Below are 21,542 nucleotides of genomic sequence, written 5' to 3' on the forward strand. Positions count from 1 at the left end.
CTCGCCCTTCAGCCAGGAGATGTGCGACGAGAGTCTCAATTTCACCATGTGTCCTCTGTGTGACGGAGCCTGTGACTTCTGGCACCTCAGCACCGCCTGCGGCACCGCCAGAGCCTCACACCTCTTCGACAACCCCGCCACCGTCTTCTTTGCCATCTTCATGTCTCTTTGGGGTGAGGTTACGTGTGTGCGTGAGTGCATATGTGTGCGTGTGTGAACAAGATGGCCTGCATGTGCATGTTGTTGTAAGATTTGTAGGTTACAGAAAGCCAGTTGGTCTAGTAACTTCTGGATTTGTAAGTGAGTAAGCAGTGTTTGAGAAGTTGGACAGGTGAAATATGAAAATTCCTCTCTTGATGTATTGTAGCCACAAGAGGATGTAGTTCAATGCTTTACCTGCTCACTCTTCATTTTCAGTCTGCTGTAAGGCCAGTGATCAGCTGATCACTGCCAAACCCTAAAGCCTCAGGTTGTCAGTGTAGATGCAGATAATTGGAAAGAGTTTCATCAGAGTGATTGTGATTGTTTTTGTGTTTGTGTAGCCGTGCTGTTCCTGGAGCACTGGAAGCGCCGTCAGATCAGTTTGAGCTTCAGCTGGGACCTGACAGGCATCGAGGAGGACGAGGTATATACAGTATACACGTACACTCATATGTGTAGACATGTGAATGTGCCGGTCTGAACACACACAAAGAGTCATGTGTGGACCCATATAAACACACACACACACACACACACACACACACACACACACACACACACAGATATAAACATCATCAATGTGAATGTAAGGCATCTCAGTCCTGTTTTTCCCTCAGGAGCATCCCAGGCCAAAATACGAGACCATCCTGCTTCAGAAGAGACAAAGGAAGCAGAAAGTTAAGAAAAAGAAGAAAAAGAATGAGGTAGGGAAGAAAAGAAACCTCTATCATTTACAGTAAGTACTTGAGAGCACATTTACCATCCATGTCATGAGTGTTTGCATCATGAAATATGGATTCCATTCTTTTAGCTGGACCTGACTGCCAGCAGTACTAATGGAAAGGTATTACACAGTAAACTCATTCATTCATTTGTGCAGATGATGAGATGACATATGGATATATAGTAAAAGCAATGTCATCTTAAAAACACTGCTGCGTGCTGTACGTGCTGCAGTCTGTGCAGAGATAAACAACGTCATCATCTGATCGTGACACTCTTCCATGTGGCTCAGTCTTCCCATTCGGAATCACATGGATCCCGATGATCCAGATGGATCCTGATAGTTTGGTTTCCAGAGTGTCCAGCAGACATTAGTGTGATAATCTAGTGATTGGGAACGGTCTAGATTTCATCTTTAAATTGGGTCAATCACATTGAGTCCTGTTGGCCCACATACACTCTGCTGCAGCAACAGATGGCTTCCTGCCCGAGTGAGGAAAGAACTCTAATTCACATGATACAGGATCACGGCCACGCCATCCCAAATACCCTAACCTGGAGATAAAAGTAGGAAATCTGACGGATGTGACTTGTGTTTCTTTGAGTTGCTGGATGTGTCAACAATTGCTGGTTGTAAGTCAAGAAAAAGAAATGAACAACACCAAAGATCTCTCTCTCTATCTGTCGGGTGGTTCCTTGCCTCTTTGTTATCTCCTGCAGTCATGGAACGTGTATCACTTGTTGGCTTTTATCCCTCGCATATATCAGACATTTTGCAGTACAAACATACATTAAATGGGATTCACACCCACATATGCTGTTTTTTTTACATTTAACTCTACTAGTTTCAACAGGCTGCTGCAATGTAATGATAGATACAGAGAAAATACATAGTTAGTGTAGTTAGTACAGTAGATCATAGCTACTCATAGTGGAGGTAAACATGGGGGATGGTCTGAACACTGGGCAGATACTCTGATTATGCAAATGTTTTTTCTATGTTTATGCATGTGTGTGTGTGTGTGTGTGTGTGTGTGTGTGTGTGTGTGTGTGTAACCTGTCCTTCTGTCTTGCAGCCAGAGAAGCTGGAGGACGGGACAGTGACAGGGAAGGACAGATGGAGACAAAAACTACTGTCTGCCATGGCTGCAGGAATACCGGTAACCCCTCCTCTCCCCTTGCCCTCCTCCTCCTCCTCCTCCTCCTCCTCCTCCTCCTCTCACCTTCTTTTTCCTCTTTTGCTCCCTCTTCTTCCTTTCCTCTTCCCTTTTTTTCTCTTCCTTTCCTCCTGACCTCCCTTTTCCCTCTCCTCTCCTCTCCTCTCCTCTCCTCTCTTTTCCTCTCCTGCAGGCTGCAGTCTCTCTGTTCTGCTCTTCCTGTCCCATCCTCTGGCTTCTACAGTCTCAACTCCTCAGGTATTTGTTTGTGCGCCTTTCGTTTTTTATGTTAATCCACATATCTGATGGTCACAACCAGTCTCTTTGAGGGATTTAAAGTGTAACACGACAGTTTTTTTTTTCAGTTTTTTGCTTAATTGAAGTTGACTGAAATATCAGTAGCCAGATTTTCTGTCTCGGGGATGTCATAAAATATTTTACTTCCTAAGTTTAATATTTCCAGTGACTGAATAATGATGGCAGTTGTTTAGTTTAGGCATTTTTGCTCCATTTGTGCAAAAATAATCAGTATATTTACTAGCGGTGAGGGAACAGTAGCCTGTATTAATGAAAACAGAGGCAGCGTGTCTGGAAACTCCAGCATCGAGAGTGTTTTTGTTCCAAAGCAGCGGGAAAAGGTCAAGAAGTGAGTCAGAAAAACTACAACGTTCACTAAAGTCAAGTTTAGCTGCTGAATGTTTTTAAGCCCTGGTCGTAGTTAATGACATGTTTAAGATGACCTGATGGACAGACCTGAGACAGACAGCTGATGCTAATCAGGGATTATCAGTCTGTGTAGTTCCCTTTTCTGGACAGTGTGTTAGCGTGTGTGTGGGAGGTTTCTCAGAGTACATACACACAAGCAAAACTTACGACATACACTAATGTCAAACAGGTGAATGACAACAATGACTGGATCCAACTAACAGGCAGTGTTGTTATTCCACTGTTTTTGGCCAAAACTAGAAATGTAACTAATTACTTTTTCAAATTAAATAATGCATGTAAACACGTAAACGTAATCTATTACACTACAACAGTATAATAGTAATAGTCGAATTATTATATCCAACAGAGGGAAAAAGAACCCGTCTGACTTCTACATTTTTATATCCTTTCCCATTAATACTTTATATCTTGTTTCATGCATAATTTAACATTTGCACAGAAGGAAAATGTGAAAAATAATCAAGTATGAGTGAATACCTTTTATTTGTGGAGTATGTAATAAGAAATAAGCCTTTCCATGTGGTCATTTTCCAGAAAGTATTCACTGAATTTACGGCGAATGTGCTGTGTCGTGATACAGCATGTGTCATCATCTGGACTTGAAATGAGGATGTTAGATTTTAGTTGAAGTTACTTATCACAGTAATGCATTGCGTTGGAATTACGTGCGTAGCGACAGCCTGATATATTCACTTCCTCTGTGCCACAGAGCTCCATTACTGTGCAAAAACTATTACACAAACGTATCAGTGAGCCGCGCAGTTGCTCAGGGTGGCGCGCTCCCTCAGTACCTTGCACGCACACCGCAGTTTATTTTGAGCCTTAATTACTCTCAAGTAACCAAACACGTATTAATCTGTGGCTGAACATAGTCCCCAACACATACACTACTTAGTCCTGTTGGAATGACGTCTGCTAAAAACTACAGTTCCCAGCTGTTTTAGGATTACTCAGTGCAGTAGGAATTGGCCAGACGCTGGTGTAACAAATAACATTAATAAAAGCTGATAAACTCTGCTAACAACTCTGTGGAACACCTAAGTGGGACGGATCATGAATCATGAAGCATCATGAATTAATATCATTAGTTACACCTGTGCTTCTCCTCCAGCGACAGGTCGACGCGTCTGCTGTCAAAATCGCTCTTCTGAATGACGTTACCGTACTTCTGCACCTGCTGCTCTGGCAGCTCGGCATTTGGCAGCGACTTTCAAATCAGTCGTCAGTGGAGCTGAATTAAAAAAGACAAAGAGCTCGACACATGAGGAGAGACAAAGAGAAAAAGGCAATGAGATGTTCAAATGAACGGAGAGAGACTTAGAGGAGAGGGAGGGAGAGAGACGGAGGGAGGGCGGCTGAGTGGGAGTGAGGCATGCTGGGCAGGAAGCCAGGGGTAAGATTAGTGAACGTCACTATGGCGACACAGAAATCTCTCGCTCTCTCCCTCTCTCTCAAACACACACACACACACACACACACACACACACACACACTTGAACCCTCTGTTTCTTTACCTGAGACTGTGAAACAGGCTGTAGGATTAAGAGTGACTGAAAACGTTTAATATTTCTGCATTAAAACGTCTGAAATCGATCGACCAGACCTACGTTATAGGTTGAGTTGTTTATCCCAAATAATTCGTTCAGACGAAGAGAAATATGTAATTTTACTTGAGGTAAATGCGTTTCATTCGGTCGCCTGTCAATGGCGTCATATCCCCCTTTACCGCCTTTAGTTGCTATAACTTCCGGGAAACACGAAAAACACCAGAGGATACATCAAAGAGCGAGGAGGGCAAACTAGCTATCCAGCCAATAGAATCTCTCTGGACAGAGGCATAGTTATTGTTGCTACCTTTTATTTTTTTAATCACAAGACATCCTCCAATGCCAAACACTGCTAATGTACAGTAATCAAATACTCATGCCCTTAACAAGTAGCATTCATTTGGCACTTTGAATGTGTCCTGACATAATATGATGGACATACATCATTCAACATGCCCTTTTTTTTCTTACCTTCTGGTATATTTATTAACTGAAGCCACGTCTGTTCCTCAGTGGCAGACAGTCCTCTGTCAGGACCTTTCAAATCATTTCTTAGATGAGGAGCTGTCAGTGCTAATAATATGAGACATGTCCAGAGAGCTAAAAAAAAAAGATATGTAGGGGATGATTTTAAATATCTTACCACTGGAAAACCAGCACAGGCACTTGCAGAGTCTTCCATCTGGCTTACCACCGTTCATTAGTGGTTATTACAGAGGCAGCATTAGATGTAGGTTTGTGTTCTTTGCCGTAATAAATCATAATTACCATCATAATCGGAAGGAACCGCATGAGGGCATGAAATCTGATACTGATATGGATTTCTTCAATGCACCAACTGTGGTATGTTCAGTTTAAGCTTCTGGCACCAATTATAAAAACAGTGAAGTGTGTGTGTGTGTGTGTGTGTGTGTGTGTGTGTCTCTTTCTGTGAGTGTGTGTGTGTAATAGACACTCAGTGGTTTACAGTGAGCAGTAAAATGTGACCTCTGACAGCTATAAGTCATTTTGTATCATCACCAACAGCTGCAGAACCACACAACAGTCAATTTTGCATCTATGCAGTGTGACGCATTGCATTGTGGGATTGTTAGCAGAAAGTACATTCTGCTGCAAACCACAGAAAGTACAGTTTTTGTTCAATTGTGGGAATTTTGCGATGCTTTTGTATTGTTCTGTGCAGCTATGTGTGGATTTGGTACCAACATTAGACATTGTCAATGACTGGGCTACATCTGCTCCGTGCAGTGTTAGCCATCAGGACACATGGATTATATTATTATACATATTTAACAAGAACAGACATATTCAGCCCTCACAATGTCATTGACAGTGCACCAGCCAAACTAATGTGACATTAGGATGTGTCATTTTCTCCAAACTGGGTTCATGGGTACGCTGTAGGACATCTGGGGTTTGGACACAAGGAGAAGAAGATGGAAAGAGATAGCAAGAGGGAGGAGGGTGAACAGAGGGAGTGAGTGACACCGCGAAGTAACCACTGAGTCTCTGTCAAGTCAAGGCTTTGGTGGGCTTTCCTCAACGGAGGTTACGAGCCAAATATAACACCTGTCCCACTTCCTACTACCCTACTGTCTGACGGCTGTCCCCACCAACCATCACACACACACACACACACACACACACACACACACACACACAAACACACACCTCTGCTCTGAAGGTGTCTCTGTCCTCGAATAAGTCGATCCCCCAGGTTCAACAGCCTGTGTGTGTGTGTGTGTGTGTGTGTGTGTGTGTGTGTGTGTGTGTGTGTGTGTGTTTAAAACATGACCTGAAAAGCATCTTGATTGAAATTAAGGCTTGGGCCCAAAAGGCACTTTTTAAAGAACACTGAATACACAGATGAAACAGAAAAGTGGCTCGACATATACTGTACGCAGCTAGATGAGAAAAAAACTTTATTTTTATTTATTTTATACATTTATTAAAAGAATCCCGCTGAGAGGCTGATTCATTTTCTCTCAGCCTGACTGGGAGGTACAATTATGGGTCATATTGGCAGAAGATTATGAAGGGATGCCACCGTGAGGTGTGTAAACAATGGGCCCTTTCAGCACATTTCCATGCAACAAAACATTTCTAATAGAGGACATAAGAACAAATACCTACTGTCTTTGAAGGCTGTATGTAGATGTGTGTTTCCTCTCAACTGAATATCAGGAATCAGACAAGCTTGCAAAGTCGTAAAATGTATGAATGATAATACGTTTAAGTTAAAAGGAGAGAACATTTGAGTTCAGACACAGAGAGACATCCAGATGTTTGGGAGAAACTTGGACGCTTTGCAGAGACCATGTGACCACGTGACTTCATGGTAAGTTGATTCACTGTGTTCATTTATTTGTACTCTGGTACAAACTGACTGAAGTCTTTTCTGAAAGGGAAAGTAATTATAAACTGCTGCTGCTCACAATGTAAATATAACACAATTCTAATACTTGAGTTCATTTAAGTCCTGACATCTAATGCAGAGATAGATAGTTGCCTCCCATCAGCCATTTCCACATGGCTATCAAAGGTATCAATCTAGTGCTTCTCAGTCTGATGAAAAATAAATGATGTACAGTGGCTTCAAGTTGCTTGATAGGCAGCAATGTGATTGGGAGTGTAACTAAATTAAGGAAGATACCACTTTATTTCTTGTTTAGCTTCAGCTTGTATTAGAAGGACACTGTTCTACCACTTCACTGTACTGATGGTTAACTGTTGGTGTTCACATGCTGGAGATTCAAACAACTTCTCATCTTTCTGCAGAGAGACAGAAAGCCTCAGTCCAGACAGGAAGAGGAGAGGAGAACAAAGACAGAACAAGAACATGGAACGGCCTGAACAGGGAACACAAGCAAGCAGCACAAACACACACATGCAGCTCTCTGGCCCAGAAGAAACTATTAAGTGTGACATGCTTTAATTTTAATACTCCTCTCTGGCATCTTTTGTAATATTGACCTCACTGATGACTGCCATAGTCAACACACACTGCGGTGTGTTGTAATCTCAAAGGTCCACTTACTTGCTGTCATAGGTTTCAGCCACATTTCATGGCCTTCATTTAGCGAATCGAGCTGGCTCAGGTGCTGTCACATGACCTAAATGAGGATCTGTGGACACGTTGAATGCTCTGAAATGGACTTACAGCATAAACTAAAGCTCAAGAATGAACATTAATGCTCCATGGTCTCTTATAAAACCAGTTTTGGCATCAAGTTTTCTGTCAGTGTGAATCGAGTGTGTGCATAGCAGGTTGTACTGTGCCAAAGTGTTCACTAGATGGTGCTGCTGTCGTGCTAATTGCCCTATTAAAGGCATTGCAATGTACAGACTCTGTCCATCACTCTGTCGTCTGTGTGAGTGTGAGATTCCTGAGTCTGGCTATGTTGGTATATGTGTGTATGTGGGTAAAGAGGGTCACATACTTGGGGATGGAGATGCAGCATTTGCCTTTGCAGAGATCAAACCATATTTAACCACAGCCAGGCCAGCGAAGCGGCTTTCCTTTTTCATGCAAGTAGGTCAGCTTCTCCCGCTGGTTTTAAGTGCAGGGAATCACGCCATACACACTAATTTGAGTGGTTGTGAGGGTGGAGTCAGCAGGTTAGAGGGCATTAGCAAAGTCTGAAATGTTTTTTTCATCCTTCCCCTTCCTGATTTTTTTTTTTTTTCTTTTTACCACTTTCATGATTGAGTCCAACTGTTTATGATGACTTTATCCTGCGTGGATGCTTAAAACTGTGTCCTTCAGGGCTCTTATTGGATGTTTGGCTCACGCTTTCCCAATGCAAGTCTTTCAATGCCACTGTATCATTTTCAGGCCCAATTTTATTTTTGATGTCACTGTCCTGGCTTCATATATTTACTTATCTACATGTTTTAACAAAAATGGCTGTCTAATGTGCGTCTTCTTTCATATAATTTCGTTTCAGTACTAAAACAACACAACACGTTCCCATACCATTGCCTCGGAAAATGGTTGAATCACATGCGCTGGGAGTCGTCTCAGTATTATAGGGACAATTGAGTGAAAACATTTGTTTCCCGGCTGGTCTGTAAATGTAGGATGCAGACTGTAAAATGGGCTATTGTGCTCCTTTATGTCTCTCTGTTGAGACGTAGTAGCACTTCCTGCGGAGGCGGTGAAATACAAATCCCGCTGTTGCTTCAACTCTCCATTCAGCTTTCAGACACCATTTGAAAGGCGGAAAGACAACTATGACAATGCTTTTCACATCAGGACATTTGTTTTTTAATCAGTGCAACCATATTAAACAGCTTTGTGCTTCCTTTTTTTTTTTTCTTTTGTCGTGTCGCAGAAGGCGGCTCTGTTCTGCATCACAGATTTTCCAGCAGAAGTTGATGAAGCATTGGACACTGTGTGAGTGACGGCCAACTTTTCCTCTCTTTTCCCCCTCTGTCCTCCCCCCTCCCCTGTCTTGTCAGGCTGCCATAGAGAAGCTGACCTGGAAAGACCGTCTTCCTGGATACTTCATCAACGTTTCCTCTATCCTCTTTATGGTTAGTACATTAAAATCAGGTTAACGCTCTACTTAGAATCATGCATTTTCTCAGTATGTATGGATGAAAGCACTTTAAATAGGAAAATAAACATGTATATGACACAGCTAATGTACATAAGTGAGTGTATGAGTGACCTACATCGATGTATTCTTTGAAATATTAATTCCGGCCTCTGCGCTGCAAGTATTGGACAAATATGACTAATTTATTTTCATTGTATATAATTTATCCTTTTTTTCTGTTCTGTTCCCAGTTTGGCTTGACGTTTTCAGCAGTTTTCGGCGTCATCGTCTACCGCATCACAGTGTCGGCCCTGATGGCGATGAGCCCCGACCCGGAGACCAAGTCCAATGTTCGGGTTACGGTGACGGCCACAGCGGTCATCATCAACCTGGTGGTTATTCTGATCCTCGATGAAATCTACGGCGCTGTGGCATTGTGGCTGACTGAACTAGGTACGGAAAGGAATACATTTACTCTTAGTAAGTGCATGGTGGCTTTGAGAAGTCTGTGCAGTACAGCTTTTTGAAACATGAGCAAAGTGAGAAAACATGCATGAAAAAAATGGAGCACATAACAAACTACTGAAACTACTGAAACTACTGGGTTAGGTTCAGGAAAAGACCTCAGGGGTTGTGTAGTGAAGTGGCTTTGTAAAGTCAACACATCCTCATATTTATGGCTAAATAGGTCGATTGCCAGTGGCTACCAGAATGACATATCACCATTGGAGAGTACCAGTAACAGGTGAACCACACCTTCGTCGTCACATGGTTCATGCTTACAAATGCATGGTCAACTTACAAATGTGGACTTTTTTGCCTTTTATATTACTTCACCTGACTTCCTCCTTTCCCCCATCATAATTGCTATGGCCACTAGAGGTCGCAGCCTAACAATAAACATAAATATAGGTTGCGATAACCTACTTGCTCAAAAGACCTACACAGCCGTTTTTCTGGTGAGGATGTGTCATATGGTCCTGGAGACTGTGGATATCCCCTTCTCCGGCTTCAGCCTCTGGGCTAAACTAAGCTAAAGTGGTATCGAACTTAACTCTTAACAAACAAAAAAGCAAATAAGCATGCTTCCCAAAAAAATCAAACTATTCCTTTCAGAATAAAAGCTTGTCCAAATCCAGCTGACAATTTGTTTTCCAGATGCGGCAAAAAGGTTGTAGCTCTTATGAATGAGTAAATGAATTAATGTTCATTGTTGATTCATGTCATTTATACGTGACCAATCCCTCGTGGAATTATTCAAATGACTAAATAAAGAACAAAGCAAACACTCCAGTATTTATATCCACAGCAGTACAATATATTGACCTCATGGCCTACATAGAGTAGAATGTCCCAGTAGATATCCAACAGTGACAATTAAACACATACAGTATGTGCACACAGCATCACAAATGTAAACATGCAAACAAATCTTTCCCCAATAAACTGTTGTTAATTTTGGCTTTTGCAAGATTTCCAAGTTTTGTGTGCAGTAGTCGTTATTATATTTCTCCAGCAGAAAAGTGAGCACTTATGCTTCACTTTCGTTTCACTTCCTCAAAATAAACAGCATTTCAGGAATGTGCCATCAATCAAAGAATATTTTTAGAAGTGAAATGTGTCCAGTGTCCAGCTGAATCCACCTCTGCTCCTTACTTATTACTAATGGGAGTCAGAGTTTAACTCGGCCGCTTTCAATATCCATGATGGCATATTTCAAAAATGTTGCCGAAGCAACTCAATGAACAAAATCAAGATTTTCACACGTAATCACTCTGCATCTGTGAGTGTGGGAGACTGGGAGAGGCTTTCTGCCTCTTGGTGGACTGTTTGATGAAACTTTGATGCTTTCATGCTCCAGTCATCCCATCAGTCATCCCGGGAGGTTTCGACCACATGCACATTCATATTCAAAACCTGTGAAACAGAGGAAAAGAATGGGAGGGGGTGTGAGAAAGAAGAAGTGTGTGTGTGTGTGTGTGTGTGTGTGTGTGTGTGTGTGTGTGTGTGTGTGTGAGAGAGAGAGAGAGAGAGAGAGAGAGAGAGAGGGAGTGTAGGCCATAAAAAAGTGCCAGTATTTTAACCTACTTCCACCACAGTGATTATAACTCCAATTCAGGAGTCAGACTGAATCACCACTTTTCTCAGACAGTTCTCATGCAATCACCTAATAAAAAACACTCCTAGTATACTGTACATACATTCCTCTTCATGTGTCATTTAACCTGCCCTGCTTCTCTCTCTCGCCCCCTTGCTGTCCTCTGACCTCAGGAAACACTACCCTGCCAAGTCTTTCTTACACTTTCCCTTGTGTCACTTGTTTTTCAGAGATTCCTAAAACAGAAACCAACTTTGAGGAGCGTCTCATCCTGAAAGCCTTCTTGCTCAAGTTTATGAACGCGTACGCACCCATCTTTTACGTGGCTTTCTTCAAGGGACGGTAAGTCCTGCACTTGAGTGTGTGGGAGGGTGTCTGAGCGTCGCTGTGCTGTGCAAAACATGTATCTTCAAAATATCTTCAGCTTTGTGTCAATGCATTCAGCTCACATTAGGGTATTTTCAGTCCGTCCGTTAATGTGAAAACGTCAAAATCTCCATGTTTGGAGATACATGGTTTTCTTTGGACAGTGATGATGTGCATTAACAAGCCTTGCATTTAACCTGGATTACACCTGATGCCAATAATACACATCACTACAGGGTGACCTCTCAGTCCTCAATTTGTGTGTTTTCGCAGGTTTGCCGGTCGACCTGGAAACTACGTGTACGTCTTCAACGATTATCGGATGGAAGAGGTTTGTCACCCAACTTTGCATCTATGTTTCCTTTCATTGGGCCGAATCAGTAAAACACAAAATGATAAAGACTGAGTGTACAAATGAAGTGTGTGTCTCCCTCAGTGTGCGCCAGGAGGCTGCCTCATTGAGCTGTGCATCCAGCTCAGCATCATCATGCTGGGGAAGCAGCTGATCCAGAACAACATCTTTGAGATCGGCATCCCGTGAGTATAATGTATTCTTTTTTTCTGCATGTGCCGACCAAGTCACAAAGCGGTCAAATGATAGGCTCAAGGGGGGGGGATATTTAGTCTGGTGACAGCTAACATGCATACTTACATTCACACATGCTTACTCACAAGCACTTATGAGATTCCCTCTCCCGTGTTGTTCTGATGACATTCCTCTCATGTCTGTGCAACGGTGCTTCATCCTGTGTAACAGCTCAGCTTTTACGAGCAAATACCACAGATCAGAGGTCAGCTCTGTTTATAACACCCATCACACAGCAGAGGTGCCTTTTGACTTGAGGCTGCACTGTTACTGTTGCTGTAAGCACAGCTTGACCTCCTAACCTGTTGGTGAGTCTCATCAAGCGCTGAGCTTTCTTCAGGACATCCCGAGGGATCAGCGAGCCACGGCGCATACCACCATATCATCTACATACCATCTACTCATCTGCCTCACACTCATCCACTTAAAAAGCTTTCACGACTGGGAGCTGACCAGTAAAACCATTAGTACATACATGTACTGCAAACCAGAATGCTAATAGCTAATTCAGAATAATTTAATGGTGACAGTTTGCCAAAATCTGAACAAATATGGGCTAAAATAGCAGGTCTTATATTGTAGCCCACAGCAAAACTCACTTCCAAAACTCAGTATTTAAATTGTTTCAGACATTTGTGTGTTAAAGTTTAAATGTGGACCACTAGAGGGCAGCAAAAACAGCCCCGAAATGCTGTCCAATTTATAGTAATAATGTTTTTTTTCTGCTTACATGCAAGCTGGTACTGGGTGTAACGTTATCACCCCATGTAGATTCATGTTTCTCACCACTGATGGCTGTCAGTCTGATGTTGATTTGTCCTTTAAAAACACTCCTGAGAGAATATATCTTTAGCTTGATGCTCAGGTTAACACTCAGCGAAGAGCTGGATAGTGTTGTAGAGTTAGTTGATAATTATCTGTACAAGTGCCCCCTTTCACATTGTCAAAATGTCAAACATATTACTCAGTGCAGGTTGAATCAAATAATCCGATGCCTTTTGATGCATTTTTCACATGATGTATGAGCAGTTATGAAATCACAGATCATCAATAGCAGAGAAAAGGAACCAGGCGTGAAGGAGGTGAACAGAGAGTAAGAGAGTCTTGACCTACATCAGAATCCTCTAATCTCCTTTCAGACCAGCACCAGTAACTTGACTGGAGAGTGCGTGTGTGTGTGTGTGTGTGTGTGTGTGTGTATGCTCAAACAGACTGTAAAAAGTGTGTGTTTGTCCACGAGTGTGGACATATTGTACGCAACTGTGTGTGTTTAATGGACAGTAAACATTTATATGTTCAGTAGCTCCTTGAATGCACCATGCCATCTGTAACTCCTGTGTTCTGTGTGTGTGTGTGTGTGTGTGTGTGTGTGTGTGTGTGTGTGTGTGATAACCCAATAAATAATGCAGTCAAGCATTTAGCTGCTTTTATTAGAATTCTTTTACAAGCGGCACACACAGCACATGCATCCCCGCATGCATACACAACGATACTCACACAGAACACACACTGTTACACACAAGTCCTGCATGTTTGTCCACAGAGGTCATACATGCGTCACTTCACACGGACACATACACTGTACACAGACACACACCTACACATTGATCATGAGTGGTCGTTATTAACAGGCAGAAACACACACATAAAACTCCCCCCCCCCCCCCGCTGTGTTCCCAGCAGTTTGTTAGCATCACACAATTTCACTTTTTCACTTGAATGCTAATCTGAATACAATCAGCTTCTGCTTGTTGGACCGGTCTGTCCACGATGAAACGTATAGTATCACTACATTAACTTATATAAATACATGCATGTGTATCATGTTTCACACGCAGAGACTGTGTTGTTGTTCCAGGGAAGGTTTACTGTGTACACCTCGCTTACATCAGCACCACCCCGCTTCACTTTCACAGATGAAGAGCATTTAGGTTCAGCGCCTTGTAAAGTAAATAGTTTATTTGGTTGGGAGACGCACTTCTTTTTTCCATTGGAATCAGGATTTGAAATGTATTCCTCCAGCTGCAGTGAAGGTGCCAAGTGCAGCGTTTTAACTTTGATGAATAATTACCAAATTCAGTACAAATTAACCTTTTTTTTGTTGTTTAAATTTGATCATATTTGCAGTTCATATTTTATGCACATTTCAGGAAGTTGAAGAAGCTTGTGCGTGCGATAAAGGATAAGGGATCGGCAGAGAAGGAGATGGACGAGGAGAGGCCTCCACAGCAGTGGAACCTGGACTACGCCCTGGCTCCCTTTGAAGGCCTCACGCCTGAATACATGGAGATGAGTGAGTCTACACGCAGAAACACCACACACACACACACAGAAAACTAGCCTCAGGGGCGCAGAGCAACCATTTAGGCACCAACATAAGTTTAAATGAGCACCCTTGTGCATACTGAGAGGTGTTATGTGATCTGTGTCTGCGAAGACCAACATGGCCTTCTCAGGTAAAAGGGCACACCTGTAGGATGTGTCCTTTATGAACAGCATTTGCCAATTGTTAAAATTCCTTAAACGGCCTGAGTTACATTGACCTGACAAGGACTTGAATCATGACTGTTGACGCAATGGAACCTAAGCTCAGTAAGCGACTTTTACTGTACTTAAGCACAATTTTGACTTGTTTTAATACATTTGTTGCGTTCGATGGCTGGTCCGACGCAAGAAACCAGTCATGGAAAACCTGTAAATCTCCACATCATTTTTACATTAGTCAGTTCAGCCTCAGTTGAGCTTGGCAGTGTCATGGTTTGGAACCACCAGTCTGTCTTAACTGTGGTTGGCACAAAAAAAAAATACAATGGGAAAAGAAAAATCCATAAATCAGATATAATCCAGAGGCTCATTACATTTCATCCTGCTTAAAACTGCCAGGTAGAGAGAAAACAGAGATAAAGTGAGGTGTTCAAGCAAAATCAGAATAAACTTAAGATTGACAGTGTCTTTATCTGTCAAACGTCATCGTTAAGGTCATTCAGAGGTTAAATAGCTGGAAGGAGGGACAGTGATATGCCAGTAAACTTGGACTGATTCACTGTCTTTCAGGGGAAATTTACCTTATGGAGCCGGTAAAATGCTACAGGTGTTAGGCTGTTATGTCTGAGGGTACAGACAGACAGACAGACAGACAGACACGCACACACATAGCTGTGGGTACATCTCCTGTGCAATTACAACCAAATGCAGTCATAACAAAGTAACACCTGCTCAGTCAAAACTTTTTTGGGGGAAAAATAAAGCCTTGAGTTTTGAAGAAATAGACTGCACTGAAAAATGGAACATTTATTTAAAGGAATCAACATGGAAGACTGAAATGTATTTTCTTTTTGTCACAGTAATGAGTGGATTTGTCATATATCTCTTTGTGCTCTGTGACAGACTGCTGATGATGGTGAGCAGTTCATGGAAGTCCTCTCCAGAGACACATGAAAAAACTTCATATATTAATAATAATAATAATAATTTGTTTCTGATATGGTTTTTACACACACACACACACACTCACACACACACACAAACAGCCTTCTAGTGTCCCACTCTACATAGTGAAGGCCAAACATTCAAGGAAAGCAACAATAAACAACAGATAGAGAGACTTTCAATTTGTTGATTTAAACACTTGAAGTAAGGGAGAGTCCATCTTTCCCATGACATTTCTTCCATTTAGTTTATGTTTAAAGATGCAACAGCTTGGATTAAATAAAAGACAGTCAGACATATTAGGAGCCGCAGTCCACACTGAGCGATCCTTTCCAACACAAGCACAATGAAATCTTCATCCTTTCATCAATCAGTTCTTTTGCAGTGGGACGTTGTGATAAGTCCAACTTTTAAAATACTGAAGGAGACAAAACTGTGGATGTAAAGGCAGAATGGAGCCTAGCCAATTCCCCAGTACTTCAGATATTGTACCCATGGATCGCTCCCAGAACATGTGCAAATATGTACCAGCTCGCACTCTCATGCCCAGCCTTGACTGGTATCAGCACGTCTCTAGATCTTTAAGTTTTTACGGATTTTAAAGTTGCCCTCTATGTGCTTCCACAAACAGTTTGCACAACCACACTGATGCTCAGAAAGGGAAAAACTTTAACATGGCTCCATCACAGCAACACAGAATCAGTGACAAAGATCACCCAGAAAGGACAGAACCTGACTGAAAATGAATGACTAAACATATCGACAAAATAGAGAAATGACTGAAACAAAGAGACAAATTTCTAAAGAAAAACAGATACAGACACAACTTGATATATCTGAACATTTTCCTCCTGCTTGATGGAGTCAGCACGCATGCAGCAACAAGCTTGACTTTAGAACCTGCCAACATCTGTATGTGAAGGATTGTGAACCAGGAGTATTGTGCTCTGAGGTTAAAGCCATTTAAAACCTAAAAAAAACAACACTAAGCCTCCAGAAGATGGACCAGACTGAACATATTAGAAATATCTGCACTATAGGGACAGACGGAAGAACTCTCCACAACTGGAAACATCGACAGACAAGGTTTGTTTAGAGTGTTGATGGAGCTGCGATATGATAATGTGGAGATTTCATGTGATATGGACAGAGGACAGAGGACAGAGGACAGAGGAGGAGGGGGAGTAAAACAGATAGAAGCCTGGGCTGATGTCGCTGCAGGGCACAGGAAGGAATGTCAGAAATGTCTGAGCTCTATGTGCAAACACACACTCACACCTAGCTGTGAGTGTGTGAACGGGTAGTTTTGGGTTTGTGTTAGCTCTGTTATTATATATTTCTGTGTCTTTAAGGTGTGCGTGTCCTCTTTTTGTGTGTATGCGGCCAGCCTCGAACCCGTCAACCTCGGCTCAGGTGGATGGTGAGGTTATTCTAAGCTTGCCCTCTAGCGCTCGCCGCTCTGCTGCCGTATTTTCTTCCCCCCCGCTCTTTGTCTCAGCGTGGCGTCCCGAGGTGAAGCCGTCCGTCTCCGGCTCGCTGGAATTCCCCGTTCCCACACTGCTAAAGTTCCACGGCTCCGATCAGAGCCGTATATCAGCCAAAGTCATGCAAACAGCCTTGTCTTTCTCATGTTTCCTCTCCACATTCTTAGGAAGCAGGTGCATGTTGTTTTGAGCATTTACTGAGCAACCCAAAAGAAAGATGTATAAGTCAGTTGCAAAATCATCAAACCTAAAGCCTTCCTCTGGAAGCTAACCATTTTCAGCCAAAGAACTAGAAATGTGATGCGATGTGCTCTACAATAAACCCCCATCAACTGTAGTTTTAATTATTAGTCATGGATGTTGTGTCTCTGGGTTATTGAATTAGACTGACTTGTATAACAATACACACACACGCACGCAAACATGCAGCACAGATACACACACATAGTTCCACACTCTGTTTAATCAAAAAAAGTCCCAGTTCAGCCGGTGCAGTGGAGTGTTTAACCTTAAAAGGCATCATCTGAACCACAGAGAGGGCCTGGACAGACAGACTGACTCCAGACCAGACAAATGACCATTCACGACTGTCAATCTGACGACGGCGTCTCAGTGGCGGTTTGAAATGTGTGCTTCCGATGTTGGTTTGATTCCTGTGTCATGTCTATGATGCTGTCAAATGGCAGAAAAGACTCATTTACAGCAACTTCAACATGCAAAACCCGCTGACTTGAACTGTAGCACCACTTGAAACTCAGGAAGTTCGCATTTTTTAGGTGGATCCGAGATGCTTTTCAGGACCGTGTCGAGGCTGGAAAGCCTCTCTGTCTCTTTAAAAAATGTACCACCCTGAGTGCTCAACAACCTTTTCAGTTGGCTTAAGTTGAAAATATGGCACATGCTTTGAGGTTAAGATGGACAAAGACTAGAGTCATTACCAACCCGCTGCTTCTGTCTGTGAACTCTGCTGCAAGGCAGTAATGGAAATAGGGAAAATGAATAAGAATGGTTCCAGCAGGACAGTAGCATTTTACACGTTTTGACAACCATGATACCAACATGATGGTAAACACGAACCTCACAAGCATATGATTTTGTTTTCTTCAAAATGCTGTAAATTCTTTAAGGAACTCTTTGTTTAAACTGCAGCTCGTGGTAGAAAAGTGTGACTTGGGTTGTGTTTATGTCCTAAAGACATCGTAAAACTATTAATGTACAGTCCAGCAGTGGAATTTCCATGAATGATGTGCTCACCTTTCCTCGTCTTCGTGAGGAGTCTGGTAATAGCTGGAAGCTGTGGGACCACACTCTTTTAATATGGATACGTTCATTTGAATGTCGGCGTAATCATGATGAGAAACAATGTTAGGATATGTGTGCATGTGTGTCATATCCAGACACACAAATGGTAACACCACATCCACCTCATGACAGGCCTATCATACATATTCACTCCTCTTGCCAAGCTGTATTTAGCAGTGTCTTGATGTTTCGTCACACTACACCTCCTGCAGCATGCCTGATGATCTATCTCTCTTCTCCAGTCATCCAGTTCGGTTTCGTCTCTCTGTTCGTGGCTTCATTCCCACTCGCTCCTCTCTTCGCTCTGCTCAACAACGTCATCGAGATCAGGCTGGATGCCAAGAAGTTTGTCACAGAGCTACGCAGGCCGGTCGCCGTACGTGCTAAAGATATTGGTAAGCTGATGTGACCCATGGAAACAGGAAAAGATAAACACACAGAGCATAAGTTACTCATAAATACTGCACCCGCCCACACAGGATTGTAACAAACACCATGGGACACAAATACTCGCCACTGAAGCCACTGATTAAATTCTTTTGGGGTTAACAGCCCTTTCAGGCAGCCAGGCGGGTTTCACAGCTGATTCTACAAGCAGCAGGAGTACATTCACGTTGTTGCTGTCAGCTGAAAGCTCAAATTTCTTCGACGAGTCAGCCTTGATGTCAACTTGACCTCTGTAAATCTTTGTCTTTTGAAGAGCTATACTAGGCCCAGAGGTTGTACAGTAAGTCATATGGATAACATGATGGATAACATGTAAAAAAGATTCTGACCATCTGTTTAAAACTCATCTGGGTAATGTCAAACATGGTGATGTCCGTCTGTCGGCCAGTCCACCACTGGTCCAGACTGAAATAACTCATTAGCTACTGGATGGATTGCCATGAATTTTCAGACTCGTGGTCCCCAGAGAATAAATCCTAACGACTCTGGTAATCCCCTGATTTTTCCTCTTATGCCACCATGAGGGCAACATTTGTGCTTTTAAAGGAAATGTCTCATCAGCGATGGGAAACTGGTACAGATTCGCTCTCAGAACCCATTTAAAGTTTTGTCACTGTGCTTAATACACATCTTCCTCTTTCTGTGTGTTCCGCTCTCTTCATCCTCATCACTTGAACCGTCCTCTCTTTTTGTCCCTCTCTCTTGCTCTTCTTTCTATAGGAATATGGTACAACATACTGAGTGGAATGGGAAAATTCTCAGTCATCATAAATGTAAGTGTTAATGTAATGTCCTGCTTTTTCCTATCTGCATTGAATTAGTGATGAAGGCAGATATGTGCACAATAAATGCATGAAGGCGGGTGTCCCCTATATAACGTGGCTGTTTTAAGGTCCCACAGAAAGCACTTTAACACTTCAAGTCAGGACTAACTTAACATTGAGACATCAGTGTAATTAATGTGAACAAATAGGAAAGACTTGGGTAGTTAACCTCAAAGACATCATAGATGGACAAGAATAGATGTCAAAGGTTAACAAGGATTGCATAACAGTGCTTTGCCACTGACCTTGAACTTCTCTGCTGGGACATTTCAACACGTAATCCAGCTTTCATCAGTTCTGTTGTGTGAATATCTGCAAATATTTTAATGTACCCATCGCTCACAATGATAACAGTTGATGTTGAACAGAGATCTAACCTCTCCGCTCGCTCTGAGAGGTCATCTGTCATGACCTTGTAAGATCCCAGAATTATGCCTGAAACACCTTAACATGGTGATCTGTGAAGGTCAAGGTGTGTGTGTGTGTTTGTGGAATCAGGAAAGTTCTTCTTGGGATTTGTCCTTGGCCAGCAAGCAAAATCCTATTCGTTTACTTTTAATACTAAACAGATTTGAGGAGGATTCAGAAAACCAAGCAGCAGGAGTTTTTATTTATTTTAGAGCTTTGGGGCATTGGACACACACACACACACACACACACACACACACGGCAATGAAACTGACAGCAAAATTCCCCTTTTTGTGCATGAACCTAATCATGCATCTATCAGTACTACACACTTTATTTAATGCTACAAAATGAGTAGATGTCAATGCATTAAATTGAATATCTCTAAAATGCATAGTTTACAGGAGCTTTTAAACATAAAAAAGAAACAGTTTGACCCCCTGTACCTCTTTCACTTTGTCGAATCACCAGATTTCCAGGATAAAACTTCTTGTCTTGGTGTATTTTTTGTTGTGACAGAAAGGTGTTTCACTTTTTCACCCTGTCTCTTTCCCTCTGGAGGCCTTTGTGATCTCCTTCACGTCGGACTTCATCCCTCGGCTCGTCTACCAGTACATGTTCAGTCAGACAGGCACCATGCACGGCTTCATTGACCACACGCTCTCCTACTTCAACGTGTCCAATTTTAAACCGGGCACGGCACCGCAGAACTCCGAGCTCGGGGACATCACCTTCTGCCGGTAAAAACACACTCACATACACATGCACACACACACGCAAACACATAACAGTTTGAGATTTTGGAAGCAGTACTTGTGGCAGGCATTGTTAAATAGAAAGAACAAATCAATGAGTTTCATGAAAATAATACTTACTTAATTCAGAATCCAGCGAAAATAGCCACCAATAAAAATAGATACTTGTACATGCCCATGCACCCCATTTTCTGTCTTGTCATAGCTTATAGCTTTGACCTTACCAAATACGTAAAGACTCTCCTTAAGTCTCTGCATCAACAACAAGGAACTACCAATTATATGCTTATTTCATTGCTAGTATTCATGTAATTTGAGAGAAGGATGTCTTTCTTTGATCTGTGGTTCATGGAGCTGATGTCCATCTCCAGCTCAACTTTCTCTTTCCTTTCAAACGTTTATTCATATCGAGAAACCTTTAGAATAACATCTGCATTTTCTTACATTCACACCGGAAGAACAATCGCAGCCCTTTACTGTTTACTGTTTGCAGTCACCAGAAACTCGGAAAGCTTTTGCACATGAAGCACAATCTTTCTGTTTTGTGCCACAAAACAAGCCTTTGCGTTTGTGATAGCAGAAAAAACAATAAATCAGGCAAGGCAGCAGAATTAAAGGCATAGCTGACCCTGATCCAGAATGTTCAATTAAAGTGACTGTAGTTGGAATTGAGAAATCAGTATTTGATACATATAATAATATATCATCTGCATAAAGCATTACATGAGTGATGTTCCACTGCTTGAGTCTCCAAAGAGTTAGTTAGTTCTTAGTTCTTATAATTTATTTTTTTTCTTCAATTATGATTGTTGAGCACTCTGCTGTCACTAAAATTTGCAGGCATTTTCTGCCACCGTCTTGGTCCCCACCGCAACCACCAAATGATACAAAGTGAACTTTTTCTCTCAGTCATCAATGTGGTGAAGGGGGAGGAAGTAACAGCTT

General features: G+C 42.2%; 1 protein-coding gene across 1 annotated transcript in view; it reads left to right on the forward strand.

The window, feature by feature from the left end:
* The window catches only part of ano2b (anoctamin 2b), a 50,059-nt gene that overhangs the window by 16,887 nt on the left and 11,630 nt on the right, over nucleotides 1-21,542 (forward strand). The window contains exons 11-22 of the mRNA XM_076722313.1: nucleotides 13-173; nucleotides 543-625; nucleotides 819-905; nucleotides 8,819-8,893; nucleotides 9,150-9,351; nucleotides 11,227-11,338; nucleotides 11,636-11,693; nucleotides 11,799-11,899; nucleotides 14,099-14,241; nucleotides 18,406-18,558; nucleotides 19,331-19,383; nucleotides 20,404-20,582. Of these exons, the coding sequence (XP_076578428.1) occupies nucleotides 13-173; nucleotides 543-625; nucleotides 819-905; nucleotides 8,819-8,893; nucleotides 9,150-9,351; nucleotides 11,227-11,338; nucleotides 11,636-11,693; nucleotides 11,799-11,899; nucleotides 14,099-14,241; nucleotides 18,406-18,558; nucleotides 19,331-19,383; nucleotides 20,404-20,582 (1,407 nt within the window). The remainder of the gene's footprint in view (nucleotides 1-12; nucleotides 174-542; nucleotides 626-818; nucleotides 906-8,818; nucleotides 8,894-9,149; nucleotides 9,352-11,226; nucleotides 11,339-11,635; nucleotides 11,694-11,798; nucleotides 11,900-14,098; nucleotides 14,242-18,405; nucleotides 18,559-19,330; nucleotides 19,384-20,403; nucleotides 20,583-21,542) is intronic.

This window comes from Chaetodon auriga, chromosome 22, assembly GCF_051107435.1.
Source record: "Chaetodon auriga isolate fChaAug3 chromosome 22, fChaAug3.hap1, whole genome shotgun sequence".
Taxonomy (NCBI): domain Eukaryota; kingdom Metazoa; phylum Chordata; class Actinopteri; order Chaetodontiformes; family Chaetodontidae; genus Chaetodon; species Chaetodon auriga.